Source organism: Tetrao urogallus (genome assembly GCF_951394365.1).
Source record: "Tetrao urogallus genome assembly, chromosome: 23".
NCBI lineage: Eukaryota > Metazoa > Chordata > Aves > Galliformes > Phasianidae > Tetrao > Tetrao urogallus.
This window is the reverse complement of record NC_136836.1, coordinates 1,688,992-1,713,486: the sequence shown is the minus strand read 5'-3', so window position 1 is coordinate 1,713,486 and position 24,495 is coordinate 1,688,992. Positions and strand designations below refer to the sequence as shown.

The window sequence follows — 24,495 nt, the reverse complement described above, 5'->3', positions numbered from 1 at the left end:
AGAAATTGGAAATACAATCACATCAAGGAACAAATTGCCACGGCTTTGACGTTTTAAGCCAAACAAATTTTGTAGGGCAGATTTTCAAAAAGGTGTGAAGTTATAACAATTTAAAAACACAGTTAACCTACTTCTAGGAATGCAAAACATACAATCATGTTATTTTCAATACAAGAAAACTTAATTTGTCGTAATTTCTTAAAACTACTAAGACAAAGCACTAGCTTTTACTTTTATGTACAGCATACTCCTATGTAGTCTATCCCAAATCCAAAAAAAAAAACTGTCCAAAAACCAGAGGTTCTGCAAAATCATGATTGAACAGTGTGCCATTCCTGCTTTTAAACTGCTAAAATGAAGCCTAAAATGATAAAAGCATTGAAACCCCATATGGAGTTCAGGAATTCTGCAAGCCCAGTAATGTCCAAGTGCATTTATGAAAAAAAAAAAAAAAAAAAAAAAAAAAAAAAAAAAAAAAAGAAAACTAAGAGACTCGAGTATATACACAATAGAGTGATTCTTCAGCCCAATACAAATGGCAGCCAATCGCTACTGAAGGATGAAACATTAAGCCAATTTTGTTTTGAAGTATGTAGAGCTATAGCCAATTCTATGTTTCCAAAATTCTCGATCCCTCCTCACTTGTCTACTTCCACTGTTGCCCATAAGTATCCTGATAAAATTCCTGGTTGTCATTATTGTAACCATAGTTACCGGCATAGTCACCACCTTGCTGGAGCGGCTGCTGAGCGATGGGTTGGGAGCCCCAGTTCTGCTGGTTGTTGGTCTGACGACGCTTGGAATCAGGCTGGTTGTACCCATCTGCCTTTCTCTTGCCTCCTACGTTGCCCCCACGGTTGCCCCTGGCTCCACGAGCACCGCGTCCTCTCTGCTGCTGTGCAGGACCCCCTCTCCCACCCCTGGCTCCTCTCGGCGGTCCCATGGGTGCCCCCCTCTGTGAATAGCCAGCTCTACCTCTTGGTGGTGGTGCTCCCCGCCCCCTAGGTGGTGGAGGTGCACCTCTCCCACCCCTTCCTCCTCCTCCTCTTCCTCTTATAGCATAGCCATCATCATAGCCGTAATAGGGATCTTCATAGCCACCACGGTAGTCATGATAGTCATAACCATAATAATCATCATAATAATCTTCATAGCCATAGTAATCTGGGGGATAGCCATATCCACCTCTCCCTCCACGGCCTCTGCCTCTAATAGGAGGTGGCATGCGAGGCGGAGGGTAGTAATAATAGTCTTCATACCTATTAAGAAAAAGAAAAGCACATTAATTTATCTTGAAGTCTCTCAAAAGAAAGTATAAACTTCCCCTTGTTAATTACCAATATATATATCACAGAGAAAAAAAGTGAGGCAGTTTCTTCTAAACTATCCTGTATTTTACAGCAGAATTTAATTTTGCAGCATTGTAGTATTTCAAGAATGAACACTCACGCAGTACTTCTGGAGGCCTGCCTGGCAGCCTGACGTTCTTTCCTTTTCTTATCCGGTGGCTTTGCTAACACTATTTCAATTTCTTCCCCTTCTATCTCTTTTCCATTCATTTCATTCATAGCCTGTACAAAAATTAGAAGAGAAACAAGGAAAACTCATTTCCAGCCAAGAGGAAACTAGAACTTTCAGGGGGAAAAAAAAAAATAAAGTTGGTTGGGCTGCTGCTGAGTGAATTACAGCCCCATGCTTCTTAAAGAGAATTCTTTCAGGTTATTTGTTCAAGCCCCTCTTTGTTCAACAGTTGCAATGAGGTCACATTTAAAAAAAAAATTCTCTTTGTATCATAAGGTAAAAGAATCTCAAACCATATGGAGCGTTATATTTTAAAAAGTTACAGTGGTACATCTGATTTTTATGTTCCTATACTCCCTAAAAATAGTTCAAAGAGTTCTCACTACACACTGACATGAACACTCCGTGTACTTGCAAGCAAGCCAGAGCGCACACACGAGAGAAAGCATTTTTATATTTGGACTTCCCAGCTCTCTGAATGCAATGAAAGAGTATCTCAGAGGACAGCAAGTATTTTTACACTCAGCTGACTGTGAACAAGGAAGGATACATGCTTAAGGGGGCAAAAAAGAACAAGAAAAAATGCTGAATCTTGGCAACTTCATGAAGTAATACAGGAATCTTCAAGAAACAGACAATGTGTAATCTGTAATTACCAAATGCATGCACAAATAGAACTGGATGTACATACACAAAGTACAATTAGGACTACATCTCCCTGTTCTCTACCTGGAATTACTGCCTTGCATTGAACCTTTCTGGGTACAGATAGATGCATTAATAAAAGGCTCCCTATGTCTGTACAGACATATCTTCAAAAACATTAACAATAATGGTTTATTTGGAAGAAGCTCTGGAAGTACAACAGACCTTGGAATGAATTAGTGAATTCCATGCAATCCGTACCAAAATACCACTTTCATTAAAAGCAAACAGCACAACCATACACAGAGATAGCCCACAGAACTCACAAACCAATTCAGTGGCCACAAAGAGGAGTGAGGGCAGATACGGCAGAATGCGACCCTAGGCTTGAAAATGAAAAAGCCTTTGAACTGCCCGACCCCATGCACTGCACAACAGACTCCAAACACCTCCTCCACCACCTTCCTGTCCCCACATCTCCCAACTGCTTCCAAAAACTTTTTACAAATAGGGAGTAACTTCTGTGAACTACCCTGCAATTTCTACGCAGCATTTTTGCCATCCCAAAAACTACACACAGACTTTAAATAAGGGTCTTTGAGAGACAACTGATACCTTCTGTCGTTTCCTCAGAAAAACTGTCTAGGTTGATTTTTTTTCCTCCTCTTCTCTAGACTCTCCTGCATTGGTCTATACCTCTTTTCCAGTCTACTTGTTAACTTGGAACAGTTTTGTTCCTTGCAAGTTTCACATCCTCCTAGCTACTGAAATCATAGGAACAAAATTATTAGTAATAAAATTTTCACAAAAGGAACCCTGTGCTCTAGAAATTGGCTTAAGATATTTACTGTTAAGAAATTTCTAAAAGCATCTTCACAGAGAACTCCTCAATCTGATTCAGACAGGCAAGAATAAACAACCCACCTTCACCGCTGCACCTCTGTCCTCAAAATGAACAAAAGCATAATCCTTTAGTTTCTTTACTCTTTCCAGCTTTCCAAATTCAGAGAAGGATTTCTCAAGAATTTCTTCCGTCACAGTAGTGGCCAAGTTTCTTACAAATAAAACTTTCACCTGATGATTAGTGAAAACAGAAGTTTTTAGAAGTCAAACATGAAAGAAAACTAAATTAACTTACGTTATTCCACTCTTCTGTGCATTAAGAATTTTTTGCTAAGTTCATAAATTCCACATCCATTACCAAAAAAAGATTGCCTTAGAGTTACCTGTATAAAATTCCTATAACTTCTTGTCTTGGAGGGGGAAGTACGGAAGAAAAGAAGAATATCCAACATTGATTTTCTGCTTCTGGGATGCTACAAGTCCCAGTAAAACTTTAGTAACGGATCTCAAGGGTAGCAAAGATTTATTAGGGATAATAACACAGGGATAAAACACAGGGATAAAAATCACAATATCATTCTCTATGCTGCATTTCACCTTCATCTCACTCTGGAAAACAGTTTTACAAGTTATCTATCCAGTGTGCACCAACACAAGCAGAACGGTAACAAGACAGACCGGTGTGCCAATCCAGGAGGATAAAGCTGTACATCGTTAATTTAAATGTGAACAAACTGAACAAGTTCCTCACGTGTTACACAGGCATCTAGTTTACAATGCTTAACCATACCATTTTGGATGGCTTATTATGAAGATGTCCTGTGACTTCTCTCCACTCCCTCAAACTAGCAGCATCACTCAGCTCGACCAAGTTAACTACTGCATAAAGAAATTCCTCCCAAAACACAAGAACATCCACGTTCTGTTTTTATTTACCTTTGCCATGACTTCTGGATCAGGTTCCTCTACTGGATCAGCCCATTCCACTGTCACAACATTTCCCCAGACTTTTACTTTTCCACTCATCAAGCGACGTCGAGCTTGTGCTGCTGACTTGTGATCTTCATATTCCAAGAAACAGAATCCTCGGTTCTTCTTTTTATCATCAGGTTGATGATATAAGATTACATCCACCAAACCCTCTGAAAAACATGTCTTTAGTATTGAGCTTTAAAAGAGAAATAAATAATCTGAAGTCTACTCTAAAATGCTTTCCTTTGCTTTTGTTAAGCTTAGAGGCCATGTATTACATCTGAAAGGGGGGGGGGCATAGGCACAATAAAACAAAACAAAGATATCCATCTAATTTATCCAGAAACAGGTTACCTAGTCGGTGAAGTTCTCCAGAACAAACTTACCTCAAAACTAGGCCCTGCAAAACATCAATGTGAACAGCACAATGCCAGTTTGCTGTATGGTTTTACCATTTTTACATTAGTGAAAAGCAATCAGAATTAATATGCAATATTAATACCCCTCCTGCCTCCAGGGGAAGCTGGGCAGAACTTTGTCAACATCTCTCCAAAAAAACTAAATAGCAGAGGATAGGCAACTAAGTATTCACTTTCTCTTTTCACCACTTTTCTGCAGTACTAACAAATAGCAATCCTAAAAAAAGAAGCTGTAGGTTAAAACTCTCCTACAGGACAAAAGCAAATCAGGACTTCAAATTCTCATAAAGCAGAAGTGCCCTTTCAGCAATGTGCCAATTTCTTTTCTTCCTGCTTGCTGTACATTCTGGTGAACAACAATAAAGAACTAGGACAGAAAATCTCTCACTACTATTTCTACAGCAGCACTGCCTCTAAAGTAATTCACTGTTCCCTTCTTCCTGTCACTCCTCAACAACATATTTGTTTGAGACTCTCACAAAAGCTTCCCAGGTGTGAAAAGTGAACTTGCTGTAGCTCCTGTTACAAATACAGAGCCTTCAACACTAACCTACAATGGATGACAGAACTGGAACCTCCACTGTTTTTCTGAGTTTATTTGTGCTATTTCCATCACAAATCATCTTACAACATCAATCATTTAACAAGCATTAAAGCAGATATTAGTCCTTTTGTCCTAGTGGACAAGCCAGCAGTGTGCTTGCAGCCCAGAAGGCCAAACTGTGAACTGTGTTCTGGGCTGTATTAAAACAGGAGTAGCCAAGAGGGAGAGGGAGGTGACTGTCCCCATCTGCAGCGCTGCGTCCAGGCCTGGGGCCCCCAGCACAGGAAGGACGTGGAGCTCTTTGAACAGGTCCAGAGGAGGCACTGAGATGAGCAGAGGGCTGGAGCAGCTCTCCTATGAGGAAGGGTTGAGGGAACTGGGCTTGTTTAGCTTGGAGAAGACAAGGATCCAGGGAGACCTTGTGACCTTGCAATATTTGAAAGGAGCGTATAAACAGGAGGGAGAACGGCTGCTAATGAGGGTGGACAGTGATAGGACAAGGGGGAAAGGTTTTAAACTGAGACAGGGGAGGTTTAGGTTGAATATTAGGAGGAAGTTTTTCACCCAGAGGGTGGTGATGCACTGGAACAGGTTGCCCAAGGAGGCTGTGGATGCCCCATCCCTGCAGGCATTCAAGGCCAGGCTGGATGTGGCTCTGGGCAGCCTGGGCTGCTGGTTGGCAACCCTGCACATAGCACGGGGTTAGAACCAGATGATCACTGTGGTCCTTTTCAACCCAGGCCATGGTTATATGGTCCATTATAGAGTATTTCATAAATGAAATCTTGGAATCCAATTTGAAAATAATTTAAATAATATCTGAAAGCATCACTCACATAATTACAGCTACAAAAGAGGAAAGATGGTATTTCAAAATCAGTGTGACAAAAAACATTAAGAAAGTCTTTACCTGTGACTTTATTAAACTCTTCCAATATGTTTTCCTTCGTCTTGTTCTTTGGAATTGACCCAACAAATAACCTGTTGTTTGCCACAGAGATGCATACTCCAAGGTGCTTCCCAGGACGGATTTCATAGTTGTCACACTAAGAAAATAAGAAGCCATTCACTTGCATTATTCAGAACAAAATGGTTGAAAAGATCCCCAGAATGACAATATCAGCTGCTTCAAGTTCTATTATCCTCATACAGAGTATACTGAATTTGCAATGCAACAGTATTTCTGGAATTGCAATGTTAGGGTCAGTGTCTGCTTGGACACTGCTGAGTTTGTTTTCCACAAAAAATCTTAATCTACTGAGAAACTGATGCACAAGAAACAACACATAACATACAAGCTGCATGGGGTAAGTTCATTCACCCCCAGTTTATCTCAAACCTTAAAACCTCTTTCCAGACAATGAGTGACTGCCTCCTGCTCTTGGACTCAACATCAGTCACTGCTGTTATTATTACACACATGCAAAGGATTATAGGCACCATGAGATCTACTTCAGTTACTTTTTAATGTCAAGCACATTGGCTGCAAGACCCTAACATGTGCCTGGTTTTTAACCTTTCCCACTCTAATGGCACGGATTTTTTGGGCCCTCTAAATGCTAGGACTCTGTACTCCTTTATGTTTTTTTTTTTTGTGTTTTTTGTTTTGTTCAGTTTTTTTTTTTAATTCTTTTTTTTTTTTTTAAAAAAAAGCTTCCCACAAAAGTTTCTTCTACTTCCTTACCACACTTATACCCACAGTTGAATTACTGTGAACAACAACCCTAACACATCTTTAAAGACAGGAGATTCAATCTTACAGGAGGCATCTTTGTTTTTAAGGAGTATTTTCAAACAGGACGTAGTGAGACTGAAGTTTGAATACTGGACAGCTTCTGAAAAACTCTTATGTAAAAGCTGTTTCTGTAAAAGCTTTCAGCCATCTCACTGTGACTGAGGCATGTAGCTGGTGGTGCAACAACTTCAGTAACCTTGTTCATATTCAAGAATTATACAAAACTTTGCCAATTTTTGCTTCAAATAAAGCAGTGATTCACACACAACAGAACTTTGAAAAACAGATGCAGATTAAGGCCAGAGCACTTGAGCAAGAAGTTTATCTTATAAGGCTGTTTTTCCTAAACATCAACCCATTCCCACTGGCACCTGCACACCAGAAGCAGCAGAACCCCCTCACGCAGAAGAATCTAAACTTCAAAATTCCACATTTATCATCAGTACTAAAAGAACCACGCTTTTCTATTAAGAGTTATCACCTAAAAATTTAGCATGCCCCATTTTCCTTTCCTCCAGTAGCCAGTGGAAAATACTTCACCTAGATACAAGTCTGATTCCCCCAGATAATGCCAAAGTAGAGCATGAGCGAGAGAAGAGAATCCAGATGCAGGACACAAGGAGTACATCCACACAAATTCACTTAGTTGGTACAACACCCAGGGAAGAGGCCAGACTTCCACCAGGGCTCTATCACTTGATACATTTCCTGTTACTTCAGCATCCTTCTCTTTCACTTCCCCCAGTCACTAAAAATTTAAAGAAAGCTGAGCAGCTTCAACTTATGAGTTACAAGATTGAAAATACCTTTTTTCCTTCTTAAGTGGCAAAAACTAAAGTCTACCATCTTCAAACACTGAAACTCACGAGTAATCAAGTAGATTACAAGAAACAGTAGCTGTAGGAGTAGATTGTTATTTGTACATACTAAATCAAGTCAGGAGACATGTTTGTTTGTTTTTAAAGAAAATAACATTTTGAGTCTGTTGATGATTGTTTAGTGAAACACTTCAAACATTTCCTAATGCACTCCCAACATGCTCACTGTTTACATCACATCATTCAATTTGAAAACAGTTACTCACCAGTTTGACTGCTTCCTGAGCTGCATCTTTGCTACAAAAGGTAATGAAAGCATAACCTCTGTTTTGACCGGAAAGAGGATCCATCATGAGGCGAAGATCCCAAATTGGACCAGCTTTCTCAAAGAGTGGTACCAATTCATCTTCATACAAGTCTCGGGGAATCTTACCAACAAAAACCTATAAAGGAAGAGGACACTTAACCAAAGCTTTTTCAAAAGTCTAAACTTACTTTCAGTACTCCAAAGCTCCAGGAAGGGAAGCAATCTGCATCAGAAACAATCACAACACAAACACTGTAGCTTTCACTAGCAATTTTATCTGCTACCACAGCCTTCTAAAACCCCAGCATTAGTACTACACTCTGCATATACAAAACCTGGGCTGTAATTTATATCTAAGAGGCTGTACCTTTCCACCACTGATCCACCCCCTCTACTCTGCCCTGGTAAGGCCTCATCTGGAGCACTGCGTCCAATTCTGGGCTCCCCAGTACAAAAAAGACAGGGATCTCTTGGAAAGAGTCCAGCGAAGGGCCACCAAGATGGTGAAGGGCCTGGAGCATTACAGACCTTATAGACCTTATCCAGGTCTATAAGTATCTGAGGTGTGGGGGGCAGAATGGCGAGGCCGGACTCTTTTCAGTGGTGAGTGGAGACAGGACAAGGGAAACAGCCGGAAACTGCAGCATAGGAAGTTCTGCACCAATGTGTGAAGGAACTTCTGTACAGTGAGGTGATGGAGCACTGGAACAGGCTGCCCAGGGAGGTGGTGGAGTCTCCTTCTCTGCAGATGTTCAAGACCTGCCTGGATGCCAACCTGTGTGACCTGTTGTAGGGAACCTGCTTTGGCAGGGGGTTGGACTCGATGATCTTTGGAGCTCCCTTCCAACCCCTACAATTCTGTGATTCTGTGATTCTTACCGGGTCACAAGACCATACAGGCTACCTAGGCAGGAACCCTGCAGTATTACAGACCAAACACTTCCTTACTCTTGCAGTACCTTCATACCATTCCTTAGTCCAATCTTGATTAGAAAGATGCAGACATAGGAAAAAAATAACAACACAAAACACTACAAATCCTTAATAAGTTGCCCTAATTAACATATCAACACATCTTACTTCTCTTCTGTTTTTGTTTCTGATTACACCAACTCAATATGTCTAATAGAACCTGGAAATCTCATTTTTCTTTCTCACACACAGCAGTGACTATTAAACTCAGTCCAGTTCACCAATGCAAGGCACACTTTAATGTCATATTGGCATATTTTGGTTTAGCTCCAACTAAGCATTAGCCAGCTCTTCACCTTTCAAATTAAAAGAGCCTCTCCTGTAAACCCTGCACATCTGCTTAGTAGATAATGCCAACACTTAAAGATATGCAGCATACCCACACAAGCACTGACGGGAACAAACCCAAGGCAGGAGGCCTGATGATTGGCTGAAGAAATGTGGAACACAAATCATTTTAGCCCAAAGGGAAGTCAGGCCTTTTACACATTTCTTTACATTACACAAATATTCCTGAAATACAGTTTCCAGAATGTTTCCTTGAAGTAGCTTAGGCTCTTTTATTCAGTGTGAGCGCAAACCGGCCGTGGTTTATTTGCCACTCAGCAAAACAAACAAACAAAAAAAGGAACAGATTTATTATCACTGATCATAATGTAATGCCAGAGCCAATGGACCTACTTTTCAGAACAGCTCAGACATCCCTGCAGTAGCTGCATCCATTTGTGCTGCCCAGAGCATTTCACTTCAAAACACACAGTTTTCAAAGACAAAAAAGAACAGCATAATGGAAGTGCACAAGAAGGAACTCCAGCTTGCTATTAAGACAGGGAAACCATCTAAAGAACTACCTGATTTTTCTGTGCTGAAGGCTTCCCTTTCCTGCTTTTCTTCCAGTATCTTTGACTGAGTCTCTTAATTCCTTTCTACAAACTTTAGACTACCATCAATTCCACAAGATTGCTACAACAGGTAATATACTCCAGAGGCTGAAATGAGCAACAGAATTAAGGATTTCATTCTAACACATTCACCCCTGACCTACATTATAGAGTGACTTCACTTGCATACCAGGAAGACTAAATGTCTCCATGGGAATAATGACACATCTAAATGAATTTGCTTTGAGCCTGTACACTTGAATAACAAATGATAAGGTCAACAGCAGACATGAGAAATACCAGATGAACATCTTGAAAGACTTAGATGAAACATCTACAGTAACTTTTCCTATTATTTTGGGTAGATCAACAAGCTTGAAAAAGATTCTGAAATAAGTTCTGTGCTATGAGAGTGGTGAGGTGCTGGAACAGCTGCCCAGAGAGGCTGTGATGCCCCGTCCATCCCTGGAGGTGTTCAAGGCCAGGTTGGATGGGGCCCTGGGCAGCCTGGACTGCTGTGAAATGTGGAGGTTGGTGGCCCTGCATGTGGCAGGGGGTTGGAGATTCGTGATCCATGAGGTTCCTTCCAATCTGGGCCATTCTGTGAAATACTACAGAATATAAATACTTGTTGCTTCATATTTCAGCTTCACGAGACTATTACTGCAGAAATTCAGACTGGCCTTATGAGTGCAATAACAGGGGAGAACTCTTCTAAGTAGGATTCAGCTGCGCTGTTGCTGCACCTCTGCTGAGATCACTTCTTCCAGTTTTGCTTCCAGAGGGACCTGTACCAAGTGCTCAATTCTACTTCTCTTACTGTTTTTCCAAAAGATCAATCATAAAGAGAGTCCTTCAACTAAGAAAAATGTCAGTGTCATGAGGTAACAGAGCATTATTCAGGGCTTCAATTCACTTCTACACTCTCATGGTACATCCAGTTATTTCCACAATCGAGTTCTTCTGTTTCCACTAACAAAGAAGCATCAGGGTTAACAGCAGCACTTCTTCAAAACATCATCTCCATGTCACAGCACTCTTGTTGCACTTCAGTCAATCTTCTAAATGCCAGATTTAAGTGTGAACTGATGTGGGCTGCATGACTACTTCAATTCAGCAGTAGCTACAACCTTCTTGAAAAAAAAAAAAAATACTAAAATGAACAAAAAAAAACTTAGAGCAACATAAAAGCCTTTGAAACCCCACAGTTCTTCAAGTATAAAAGTGTCTTTTTTCTTTTTTTTTTTTTTGCTGGAAAAAAAAACCACCAGAAACACAGCAACAAACTGTGCCTACTGCAGCTGGCATTTTACAGATAGCAGGGAATTCTGTTCAAGTCATGCCTTAAAAAAAGGATTTGTTCATTTACATCAATAATTGAGAGAAGGAAATCAAGTATTCATCAGCTGCTTCCTCTTTTTTTTTCCTATATACAACAGTGGGGACAGGTCATATTCACACAGGGCTTTTTTTTCTTTAATCTCTTAAAGCATGGATTACAAAGACTTCCATATTCTCAAGTTTAATAGCTGCAAGCATCTTCCATCAGACAGAAGATTAGGAGTGAAAGTTATGTGTCTGCTTAAAAGGTTCAAACTCAACCATCACTGCTACTCCCAAATACAGATATGCTGATTTACAGTTTAGCTCATCCAACAAATGCTGAATGCTTGTCTCAGTTGCATAAAAGTTTTATCATCACCTGACCAGTAATGGGTTTACAACCCAATTGTTTTCATCCCTCATCCACTTAAATAGCTTTCCTTGCTGTGATGGAAATTAATGAAATATTTAAAACATTCGCTTTTCTTGACTGCACATAATTTTGAAATTACTCTGTACAGATGAGTGCTGTCTTCACGTCCTCTTATTTTGCTTTTTAACCACTGCTTTTTAAGTACTCTGAGTTGCCAGTAAGTCAAATTCTTAGTATTTATACAAAACTACTCTAAGATGACTGAAAAATCTTGTTTTTCAGCAGTGCTTGTACAAACACTTTCCTAAAATAATAAACTGTAACTAGAATGGAGAAAATGCCCCTAGAAGCACATGATGATTGATGCAAGTTATCAATGATTTCTTTCAGTGTAAGAATCCATTCCACTTTAGAAGAACCAACCTGGTGTACAAATACTTACAGCAGAAAGATCTGATACACCTGGGGAAAAAGTCCATTTATTTTCTTGAAATCAGTAGCAGTACTTGCATATCCTTAAAAAGGAGTTTGCCACTGCTGACATCAGTGACAACTCTGGCATCAACATCTCAGCTGGCACAAGCCACAGAACTTCATTTATTTTATTTAAAATAACTCTCCAACATGAAAGATTCATCCTCACAATCCAAAAGGATACATCTTACATCTTCACATACTCTTAAATACAATATTAGAAGAGAGGTTTTTTTGCACTACCGTACAAGCAGAACTTAGGAAAAAAAACATCAAGGAAGAACAAATATATAACATCCCACACTTTGCTATGGGAAAAAAACACCACGACAACGTACTGAGTCTCCTGGGTTAAAACACGATCTGTAACATCCACCAAAACATAAGATCACGTTTTAAATCTTGATTACTATTTCTCTGAGCCTAACAGCTACTGCTGAAGGCTCAATCAAACTTCTGGATGCTTTACTAAAGTAAGATGATCAGCATCTTAACAAACCAAACTCAGCAGTAATCAGGCTTGATCTGCTACTAAGTGCCAGCACTGGTTCAGCTGAGGTAGGATTTCTGTAACTAGTTAGCTGGGCTTTGCTAAGCCTGACTCATGGGAGAGGTATTCATGTCCTTAAGGGTGTTTCCAGAAGTCACCCATTCTAAAAGCTTCAAGAACCTTACTAGTACAAAAACACACCCTCAGTACAATTAAACACAGCCAAAGCCAACTTTACAGCTTTCCTCTGACCTCCTATAGAGACTAATTATCACCAACAGCACAAAATACTTGAGTTTTCAATCAAGCATTCAGTCTGTAGGCACAGTGCAAAGTAACACTTCACATCGTGTATCATATCACCATTCATTGACAAAACAGGCTTCTTAAGCCGCCTTCCTGAATAAGAAATGAAAAACATTTCAAAAATAAACAAAATATGATCCTCTCAGTGTAGTGGTTTCACCATCAGATCATGAAAGCACTGAAGATGTCTTTTGTAAAGACTGGTGACTATTAACATATACATTATTCACTGTTACTGCAAGCTAATCTGACCTCTTCAAAGCTTTGCATAAAGCATCCTAATGCAATACATCATAGAATCATAGGTCAGAGAATGGCCTGGGTTGAAAAGGCCCACAGTGCTCATCCAGCTCCAACCCCTGCTGTGTGCAGGTCACCAACCAGCAGCCCAGGCTGCCCAGAGACACATCCAGCCTGGCCTTGAATGCCTGCAGGGACGGGGCATCCACAGCCTCTCCCCAGAAAACACACACCACACTCAAGTCTTCACCTGCTTCCAATACACTGCAAGGAAATCTTTGTCACTGTTTCTCAAATTCCATTCGAGTTGTGAAAAAAAAAACAAAGAGCCAAACACTTTTTAGTCGTGCTTTTTTTTTGTTGTTGTTGTTGTTGTTGTTGTTGTTGTTGTTGTTTTTTTACCTGAGCTGCACAGCTGTCACTTTTAAAGCTGCAGACCACAAACTTCAATTTGGATGACAAAGTCTAACAATTTCAGTATCTACCTTCATTTTCAGTAATTTTTACATAATCTTCCCATTATATCCACTGCTTTCTTCTCCTCAATTATGCTTTTTTCTGCAGAATACTGAAGGCTAAGACTGAAGAAGACAAACACAGAAGCAAGCTTTCCTCCAAGCTTTACACTTTCCCTCAGTATAATTTATTTGCCAGTCTTTTAACAAGTGACTTTGCATAAGCACACAAAATAATGGTACCGGTCTGTGCATACTAACCTCTGTTCCAATACCAGGCTGGACACCAGAATACACAGTATCTGGAGGAGGGCCCCCATATTTTCTCTGTCCTGTAGTTACATCCAAAGTGTAACCAGTCCTCTCTAGCAAAGCCTGAAAAAAAATGAAAAAGAATTGACAATAGTTATGTGGAGGAAGGCAGGAGCCACAAACAACAGAATTTGTTTCTGAGGTCACTGCAAAAAACTTATTTTCCCTTATTTTCTGTTTGCAATATCTTATGTAGTAACCAAGGAACTCCAGAACTTCTCACTAGCTTTCTAAGTCGGTTCTGCACAACACAAAAACCATCTCTTAACATATTCACCAACTCCAAGACTCAATCTTGTTAGAATGTTCAATCAGTCTCAATTTTATCAGCTTGTAAAAACTAGTGTAGGAAGACAAGATAATTCTGAAACAAATATATAATATTCTTTAAGTTCATGCATTTTGGTAATCGTGCAATCAGGGACATCTACGTCTCAAACAAGCATTCTCTCTTTTCAATCTTTTATCTTGCATACATTCCTTTAATGCCATGTGTGGATGTTCTTTTCCAAGCAATACTGATGCCTCCCAAGCAGCAAGCATTAAAACTACTTCAGTCTGCATGCACGTAGTACAGAACAGCCAGTGTTTTCGACACGTTACCTTGATCTTTGCTTCATCTGGTCCCTTTGTCGATTCCTGTACTTTGCTGCCTTGTTTCTCTCTTTGCCTGTAGGTCTTCATAACTCCACATAAAAATGCACTTTTGTTCTGTAGATACAATTTATAAAATAATTAAACTTGGGGTATGAAAAGCTCTGGGAATACACCAAATCCAAACTGTGAAGTCACTAGATAAGACAATGTCCAGTATCAAAAGAATCCTCTTGAAAAATACAACAATTAACTGATTAAACTTCTAAGCATGGAATTTCAAGCCGTATTTTTTACCTTACGTTCTCAATAGCACTTGTTTTTATTATCTGGGAGCTTTAATTTTGCACTCAAATACCCACAACATTTAGGGCAATTCTTAAACAGGCCCATGATCATGAAACATACAGGACATGAAAAGAATTTCTATGTTTTGGCTCTCCTGCCAATAGTGCCAGACCACTATTTACACTTATGTGCTCACGCTTCTGGAGCTCTCACCTTACCTGTACATGCGACAGGTCACTTTCTTTAAACTGCTGTAATACAGAGAGGGCTCCTTCTTCATTAAATTCCCTAAGAGCATCAATTGCTCTTTCATCAAGATCGACATAAGCTACCAACCCTAAAAGTTAAAGATAAAGAAGTTACAGATTTCTATTAGATGTCATACAAGCTAAGAACTATGCAGTTTGCTTTTAAAGTCCATAACAGAATTATATATTTAATATAATTACATATTCCTACACAAGTATATGAAAAATATGAGTACAACAATGAAAAAAGTTAAATTAAAATGTATATACCTAAGCATTAACTGAAGTGCAAGATTACACCCCACGTGTAACAGCTTTCTAACATTCGGAAATCCAACAGAGAAGTCTGGCTCACTTCTAACAATTTGGGTTTTGTTTGACTCTTTAAGTTTCACGCTTCATTCTCCTGAACGGAGCTGCTCTAAGGAACATTACGTGTACCCTGCTGTACGTGAAAAGGAACTTCCTAACTGAAGATCAAACACTCCCAAAGCACTACAAAATATTATTAAGAAGAATGGTTTGTTCACTCTTTCCACCTAACTTCAAAAAGCAAAAAGCAGTAAGCTGCTCATGTCTAAAAATTTATTTAATTTCGCTTGTTTTGTTGCTCCATGCAGTTCAAGAGCCAGAATTCAAAAAGGTATTGTTTTGAGCCCTACCATGTACCCGAAAAGGCTAACGTTAATTTTACAGGTACAGACTCCCCCAAGAAACATTGGACCAGTTCTGAAGCACTTTTTCTGTTTCAGGATCTTTACAGGTTTGCGGGTCTTTTTTTGGTTTCCCCTTTTGCAATGCACTTGCATAAGCTGTGGAGTATGAGAGCTTTGGGTTATTAACATCTGCACTTTTTAAACCACACAGGGAAAATCAGGACCAATAACTCCACAAGCTTTGCAACAGCTTGATTTCCAGAATACAGATTATTTAACTGCTACTTGCTTTCAAAAATGCAAAGTAGTGCCGAGCCCAAGGACTACATTTCAGAAGTGATCCTGCATTTTGGAAGGCACCTGTATCTTTCAAATGAGACCTCAGCAGATTAAAAATCCCAAACTTCAACTCCAAATTTAGCTCTGGTCTCAGAAGCAGAATGTTTCACTGACAAACCCCTGCACAATGTGAGCATCTGCGGTGGCTTTAAGGAAATGCAAATAACTGTTCTCAGGTTACTCATGCAATGCAGTTATAGCAGGTAGTTGGGTTCTGGGCTGAAAAGCTTTTAGCTCCCTTGAGAACTCCTCACAACACAACCTAACTACCACACAGGTGAGACCCCACAAGTTCCTCTGCCCAGGCATTTACTCCTTCTCTCAAACCATCAAGTGTACATCATCATGACCCACAGTTAGGAAGTGTGTCTCTATGCCAATAAAAGCTTGTAAAGGCTTGATGAAAGCTCACTGTGAATGACTTTCAAAGGACATCATTCACATGACCCAGAATGTCATAGTGATGAAGGGATAAAGTATTGGTTTTGAACTGCCTTCGTTTAATCAGTGGAATTTTGACTCTCTTCAACAAAAACTGTCATCTTGCCATAAGTACATAAAGCAGTTCTACTGCTTCTTATACATTTGTTCACGGAACACACTCTAAAGAGAAAAAAAAGAAGCTTCTGTCTAAGGACAAAATAATACTTGAGGATGGGATGTTACAAAAATAAAATAGAGAAACCTTGGTATGTAAAGAAACCTTTCCTCTAGCAGTTGCAGAGACCACTTGCTACCAGCAAAATATTACTCGATTTGCTAGATAGCTTAGTCCTCATTTGTTAAAAAAGCAGTTAGTATCAAACTGAACTTTTCAGTGGAGTAACAAACATGGATTAAACTGTCCGCTCAGAACTAGAGAGAACACAAAATCCACAGGCAGACTCAATTCAAATGTAGTCCCAGGCAAGACAAGCTAGTTGTTTCCCTCACTAGTCACCTGTCCAGCCCTTGAGTGTTTAAGAACCACCGTGAGGAGTTGACAGTAGAAAAGTAAAAGCAAAATGATGATTTGGATTGAAGGAAAAAAACATGTACAGTTTAGTATGCTCAAACACATCTTTATTTGACTACTAAGAAACTAGTGCTCTGTGCCCTAAAGCAACTAGGATAACACATACAACACTAAGGACGTGTCAAATAATCAGTCAATGTCAAACCCAATTTGCCTTTAGGGAAGTCAAAGTAGCAGAACATTTAGAGCTACACAGATCAAAAACAACGTATTTTTTAAACCTTAATCTATAAAAATTTGAAAATGGTATGCCCTCACTTTCATAACCAATCAGAAACAAGAAATGCATATTATACCTGTCTGAAATATTTCATCAAGTCTCTCTGCCACCTTCTGTGGGAGGCCTGCCTCTATCAGTGTCTTGTAGTGTTCTGTGTGAGTTACACTGGAAGTATCCATTGGTTCTTCCTCTTCTTTTAACTGTACCGCATTACCATTCACCTGATTAGCCATTTTATTATGCTGCTGGAAAAAATTCAGGAGCTACATTACAATAAGCCAGAAAAAACTAGTTTGTAGGACAATGCATGATTTATCTAAACTAATTTGTATACATGCTGCAAATGACCTCTATCAGAAGTTTTATTTAATATCTTTTGGATGCAGCTGATCTAAGTTTCAAAAGAAAGTACAACCCTTAATACTGCAAAAAATGTACATGGAAGAATTTACTTTTTTTTTTTCTCCTCCTTGACTGTACTTCATGTACATCATGATGTCTAAACTTTAGATTGTCAGCAAGTTAACTGGTTACCATAGCAACCACAATGCACTGGGACACGATAATAACATCCTTCAAAGAAGAATCAGAAGAGCTAGTTGCTATTTTCATTTCCCATTCCTCTACTTTTAAAACAATTGGTTAAAATTCAGCGAACACGAAACCCTTCAGGGTAGCTTAACGCACCAAAATGTCAATACTTGTTTGCTAATTTGCACTTTCTTGGCTTGTTGCCATGCCTTCCTTCAAACCCAACGCTCTGCACAAGACTAGCCAAACGCTTTCTCATCACACTAACAGAACTCATTAAGGATAGGAAGAGAAAAATTGCACTCGCAAGCACATCAGAATTTCCAGCTGCAACTGAGCCATTTCCAGGCTCAGTTTTACTCAAATAGGAGCTCTACAAATCAAACTGCTTTTTTAAGAACTTACTGGTTTAAAAGGAAGCCATGACTGCAGCGTCTTCAGTTAAAGACTTGCTTTCAGGATTAACTGATTGCAAACACGTGCGCTGAGAAATGCACAACTGTCTTCTCAGACAATTTCAGTGGGCTTCGCCCAATTCTTTAAAAACCGTTTCCATTTCTCAGTTAGCCAGCCAGCTGATACCTGGTACTCTCAGATACAAAGGCTGACAAAGGACAAATCAACTACCCAGCAGAGAACATCAGGATGATCTGTTTTTGAGTTCAGAAACAAAGTGAGCCTCAGGCTTTAAAAGAGAGCGAAGAAGTCAATGACCAGCAGTGAAATGATAACCAGATACACACGCAGCATGGCAAGAGCAATGCAATTCAGTACTGGCAAACAGATACGAAGAAGACTCGAGAACAAGTTTTGCTTTCGTTTTTAACACTCTGAAGCCTCAAACTATTCACCGTGCTGGAAAAAACAAGCCTCCAAAGATAACCACACCTAAATCAATCCCATTTATACCCATTCCTTCTGGACAACAACTTTTTGGAAGGTAGCCTATAATTTACAATCTTGAGCAAAAAAAAAGTTTTTCTTCTTTTACTACAATGACTTGACTTGAAGGGCAGCCTTAGAGATGGAACACAGCCTCGTGTTACTTCTCTATCAGCTGCCACTTCTTTATGCGATCAGCAAGGAAATGAGGTGAAGTCTTCCATAACTACTTGACATTTATACAGCACACCTTCTGTTTCTTGACTCAGAACTCACTATCAGTTTACTCCAAAACAGAAACTTAATTACTTAAAAGCAAATGTGATGTTAGCCCAAATGCAGAAGAAAAAATTGTTACCTGGGGATTACAGTAAGGCTTACCTCTCACTACAGAATTAACTGAGCACTCAAACCGCTAACTGAATGTCAGGATTCCATAGGAATGGATACAAAAATAATGGAAAATGAAAGTCAGACCCATGGCTGCTAGCTAGACTACATCTGCAACATGTCTAACTTGAAACAGTGCAGGACAAAGGGTTTACTTACAGTGAGAATGCTTTGAGTGTATATACCAAAAATGCATAAGATGTTATACAGAAAAAAAGATACACAAAAGATCAGTGCGTTTTTTGCTTCCTTACACCTCCTTACGCCATTACTTACACACATCTTCACCATATAGAAACAAAAACCTAGGAGGCTAAACCAAGTCATTAATACAAAAAACTATTAAGCCAATTACAAGTGCCACTGAGGTTCACAAGGTTTATAGTGATGCTCCCTGAGCATTTACTTCTCTTTTTTCTTCTGTGAAACCAAATTGGTTTCCAAGTATCAGATTCTAATACATTTAGCACTGCTGAGCGCATTCTTGGACTCGGGTGTAACTGACAAAAAGCTGAGCGCTGTTGTGTGTCAGGCAGAAACACCTCAGCTCCAATAACTCAGACCACACAAGATTTGCAGCCTAGCAAATGATGATCCACCTTCACCACAAGCACAGAGCAGTGCTTGGAGCTAAACCTAACAGCCAGCTATCACACTGCTACACAGCTCCACAGCTGAGCAAAAGCTTTCCTAAGTAGGCTTTCAGACAATGCAAATTAAGTCTCTGCATTTTAATTCATTAGCTGCACAATTCATTATTCTTTAATAACTACTGGCCTCAAAAAAAAAACCTAAAGTCAAATACTGTCTACGTCCACCAATCATGGAAGTTGTGTTTGGCTGCTGAAATGTCAGCTATTTCCTGTCCCACAATCTTAACTAAAAAGATACTCCGGGAAGTTTTTAAAACAATACAGCTGTCAGAACATCCCAGTCCCAACAGCATCCACAAGAAACGTATTTCTCTTCCCCCATTATAGTAACAGATGCTATTCTGGTTTTGCAAGCTTGGCCTGAAATCTGAGATCAGATGGACTTTACTTTCCTGAATGATCACCAACAAGAGAAACTGCATCTCTTACAGCACTGGAATCCTCACTCTGCATTCAGCACAGCTGCATGAGTGAAAGTCATTGCTGAAAAAACTCACTTAGATCTCCCTCTAGACATCTGCCAGATGCAGCCATCAAGACAACATATCTCCTACACACATCATTAGCAAGGAAAAAATGATTTCATTGATGTTTTTTATGCTCCTCTAAAAAAGTTTAAAAGCATGTTAAAGAGGAGTGATACCTGTGCTTGCACACTACACGTGTGGGTGGCTCAGCTCGTCACAGGCCACAAGGAAAAGCACAAGCTTGTGGGTAAAGCCCTCAAGTACTGTGCCCCAGAGTCTCCTATGCATTAACTACCTAGAAAGAGGGAGACTGGTTGAATAGCAAAGATTTTTGGTGTCGATTAGAAGCAAAGGATTATGAATATATTAGTACGTGCTGGGATGTGCGTTTGTTTTTATTACATGCAGAAATGGATGAATTTAAAATAGCATATAGAAAAACGTGCTTACCGAGCGAGTAGCTGTAAATAGACACTGGGGGCAACTTTACACAGGCAGGGAGGGTTCCATTGGTACCTGAAACGCTGCCTACCTTCAGCACCTCCCAGCTGCAGGGCTGCATGCATGGGGAGGCTGTGGGGGGTGGTTTTGTTTTGAAATTCACACGGTTGTTAACAGTGCTTGTTCTGAAGGCCAGGAATACTTGGTCATAGCAGACACACTTGTAAGCCATGCACTATCTTTCACTTGGAATTTCCACATTCTGCATCTCAAAAGCTGGGTTTGCCAGGTGACTTGTCCCTTTTTTGACAAGTAGGACTTATGGACGCTTTTAAATTAGTCAGATATGAGCTTCATTTCCATTCTTAATAACTCAAATGGCTCTCAGTACTTTTCCCAGAGGAAAAAAAAAAAAACAAAAACTGCAACACATCAGAGCCTGACAGTGCATGGCATCATGAATACTGAAACCTAATGTCAGCCTTATTCTGACCGTCACTGAAACAGCCACGAGGTGACCATTCCCTCTATTTTATACCCACACTCCAACAGAGGTTGCCACCCACAAACTAAGTATAACTAATCACTAATTATAAATTCACAGCCTAGTTAACTGACAACATGCTTAATAACAGCATCAAGGAGAAGAAATGGCAACTTCTGGTAGAGGGAAAACAAAACTGTCAACTCCAGCAACGAACTTACATTGATCATCCATCAACACTGTTTTCAGCTTTGCTGCTATGTAACTTTTGATATCACGAAGTGAACTATTAATTTAGCTCAGGTGCACTGGAAGCATTACTAAACTCATGCATTACAATAGCACCCAAGTAATTTCTGATTGCTTATGTTGCTATTCCTCCTATTGAGTTATCTGTAGGGTCCCTATTATAGGAGTTAAATCAGATTAAGAATAGCATTAGCTTATTACCTTATTACTTTAAGAAACTTTTTCCAAATGAACCACAAGAAAACAAACATAGTCCCTATGAAGTTATGAGTTACACTGCAAGAAGATTCTTATCTAAGCAGAAAGAAGCACATGCACAAGGAGGAGATAAGAACTCACACTAAAAGACTGAACGGGGAGTCTATTAAAACCTCACCTGCTCATAAGATATACTGCTACACCCTTTCAATTTTTATGTGAAAGCATTACTGCTATTCCCCTCGTACCACAGATTACTCCATCACAGAAATAACTCTTTAATAGCTTAATTATGATACATTATTTATTAGCATGAATTGTGGGAAGACTTGATTTGAAGTTATCACACCCTGAAAAACCTACATGTATCATCCCAGTTTCCAGACCAGTACAGCAGGCTGTAACTTTGAGGAACCAGCATCCTCACCCTGCCAGCACTGAACTCTCAGCCTTTCCCAAACCATCACCTAACAGAATGGTGACACCTCAGAATCCCATCGTGATGCTAACCAAAAGCCTAGCACAGCCTCCCCACCAAGAGACTCCCACATAGGTTAGCAAGGTGCACCTTTGTTTCAACAGAATACAACTTCATCAGTAACTCCTGTGCTTTGCTAACCTCAGTACAAAGTCTGAGCATCCTCCTCTCTATCTACAGTTGGCCATTTGTAGCTCATCTGCTCGGCTGGGTCGTACAGAACACTCACAGCACTCGAACTCAAAGCAGAGTTACACTCGAACTCAAAGCAGAGTTACGATCAAAACAAGCACTACACTGATGAGTTTATTCTACAGGAATGTGGGTTTTGTTTTGCTTTTTGCGGGTTTTGTTTTCTGACATAAGTTCAGCAAGAGCAGGAAGCTCAAACGTGACACCAACAGCAATCGCACTTAGACAGCAATACAGCTTCTAGGATATGAAATTGCCAAGCAGGCTCCACCACATCGCAAACGCAACAGTTTGCAACTGAAAACAACACTAAGATACAGAACTCCAGGCGACCTTTACTTTAGAAAGATACGTCAAAAATTCAGAGCCACACAAAACAATCTCAAATTTAAAAACAAAACAACCCAGCTCCAGGAACATTAACATCCCCGGCAAGCAGAAAAGCATCACTGCTGGGAGGATCCTCTGTGCTGCGAATGGGGTGAGGGAGATGAGAGCAACTTTCTTCACAGAGTGCTGCAGCACCGCGATGGGGCGAGTTCAGAACCCGCCGGGCAACCAAGGCCCAGTAACTCGAGCCTCGTTTACAAAATAAAGGTAATAATCATATATTTAAGAAGAACTAGACAAGTTTTGCTGAAGACTTCACGTAAAAGACCGTTCAGCGAAGCGACGTCCCAACAACAGCGTTCGGGAGAGCGTCTCCCCGCAGCCGCACCGCGCCGAGTTTTACAGAGCGCTGCGACAGCGACGGGCGTTCCGCGCAAGCCCTCGGCAGCCCCCCCACAACAGCCCTCCACGGCCGGGAAGGAACCACCACATCCGCGGCCCCGCGCGGTTCCCGCTCGGCCCGAGAAGAGCGGAGCATCCCGGGAGCAGCAGCAGCGGGGCATCCCCCGCCCGCGCCGCCCTCCCCGCGCAGGGCCCACTCCAGGCCGGCCGGCCGCCCGCCCCCGCCGGGCCGCAGGTCCCGCCCCCAGGCCGCTCCCGGCCCAGCTCCCGCGCGCGGCCCTCCCGCCCCCCGCCGCCTTCCGAGCGGCCGCGCCGCACCCTACGACGCCCCCACCCCGCGTTCCGACGCGGCGCCAGCGCCTCGGGCCCGCCTCCGCCCGCGCCGGGCCTATCCCGAGCTCGCGGCGGGCCTCCCCGCCGCGGGGCCTACCCGGGAGCGCTCGCCCCCGGCCGCGGAGCGCCCTCACCGCGCGAGGGGACGTCCCGGCGCCCCTGACGCCTCCCGGGGACTCACCGGAGCAGGGCCTGCGCGGCGCAGCTCGGGCCCAAGCAGCGACGGCAAATGGCGCGCGCTCCTCCTTCTCCTCATGGACGGCGGTGCGACCCCGGCAACACGCGGGGTTTCCCGGAACTGTTTCCAGGGACCGCCGCTTCACCCACTCAGAACCTCCCGCTCTAGACGAGCTGTCGGCTCCACCTATAGAAGGTGGGAGGCGGAACCAGCCGGAATTCCCAGTGACCAATCGGAGGAGGGATCCGTAACCAATCGCGCGGCGCCTTCAACCCGGCGCGCCGGCAGGGCCGGAGCTGGGGCTTTTAAAGGGGCAGCGCCGCCCGCAGCTTCGGAACAAAGAGAGCGCGGGGAGCGTGCGGTGCTGCTCCGCCCTGAACGTGCAGCGCGAGGGCGGGCGGTGGCGGCTGGGCTCCGCCCTGGAGCTGCGGCCTGGTGGTGCCCCAGCGGGCGCTCCCGGGGGCTGAACCGATGTCTCTTTCACCGGAGCGCAGCCTGGTGGCTGTGTGGAGCCTTCCCGGTTCTGCCCAGCAGCGGCACCGCGGAGGGAAAGCGCTCAGGGCGGCTTTTGCCTCGTAAAGGAACCGGCCCCGAGCGGGGCTGGTAGCTCTGAGGCACGGCCGGAAGGGCTCCGTGTGGGACGTCTGAAGGATGTTAGCAGGGGGTCCTGTTGCCCAGGTGTGCTGTTATTAGCTAATTAACTTGTGATTAAATAGAATTTATCTGCTGTGCCTCGTTTGTTTGGTCTGTAGGAGAGCAGCTCCTCCAGGTGCATGTTTGATGTGGGTTTGATGCATGTTTGATGCAGAGGTCTGTAGGAGAGCAGCTCATTGTCAGTGGTGGTGTTTCTCCCATTGGGCCTTCTCTCATCCAGAGCTGTAAGAAGAGCAGCTCTGAGCAGCTCCTTCTAACAACAAAACGCCTCTCCTGAAAGCTGCATGCATGTTAAGTGTTTGTTTGCGCTCCTATCGTGAGTGTGGATGAAGTTGTGTGCATTGGCTGATGGATGTAAAAGCAGCTTTGGGATCTAGAAGTTGAAATCCATCTCAGGTGCTGGAGGTGCTCTGTCTACCCCAGGTGGAATGCTGTGTCTAGTTCTAAAAAGATGAGAATCTCCTGGATGCAGTCCGGTGGAGGGTGATAAAAGATAATTAATGACCTGGAGCCTCTGTAGTATGAGGAAAGGCTGAGAGCCCTTGGAATACTCAGTCTGAGAAGAGAAGGCTGAGAGGGGACTTACTGCTGTCCGTAAATATCTGAAGTGCAGGAGTCAAGTCACTGGGGACAGACTCTTCCC

At 41.8% G+C, this 24,495-nt stretch overlaps 1 protein-coding gene across 7 annotated transcripts; it reads right to left on the bottom strand.

Moving 5' to 3' along the window:
- Positions 1-646: 646 nt before the first annotated feature.
- HNRNPR (heterogeneous nuclear ribonucleoprotein R) lies at positions 647-23,276 on the bottom strand (the record flags this gene model as incomplete). 7 transcript variants are annotated; one of them, XM_079546042.1, is made up of 11 exons in its annotated part: positions 647-1,259; positions 1,450-1,571; positions 3,091-3,240; positions 3,946-4,151; positions 5,855-5,990; positions 7,764-7,940; positions 13,580-13,693; positions 14,234-14,341; positions 14,731-14,849; positions 17,067-17,253; positions 23,202-23,276. In XM_079546042.1, 11 exons carry the CDS (start codon positions 23,274-23,276, stop codon positions 647-649), a joined length of 2,007 nt encoding a protein of 668 aa, XP_079402168.1. The 7 variants fall into 7 exon arrangements, with proteins under 7 accessions (XP_079402168.1, XP_079402169.1, XP_079402170.1 ...); XM_079546043.1 differs by having other exon boundaries at positions 17,067-17,235; XM_079546044.1 differs by having other exon boundaries at positions 17,067-17,232.
- Between the last annotated feature and the right edge of the window lie 1,219 nt (positions 23,277-24,495).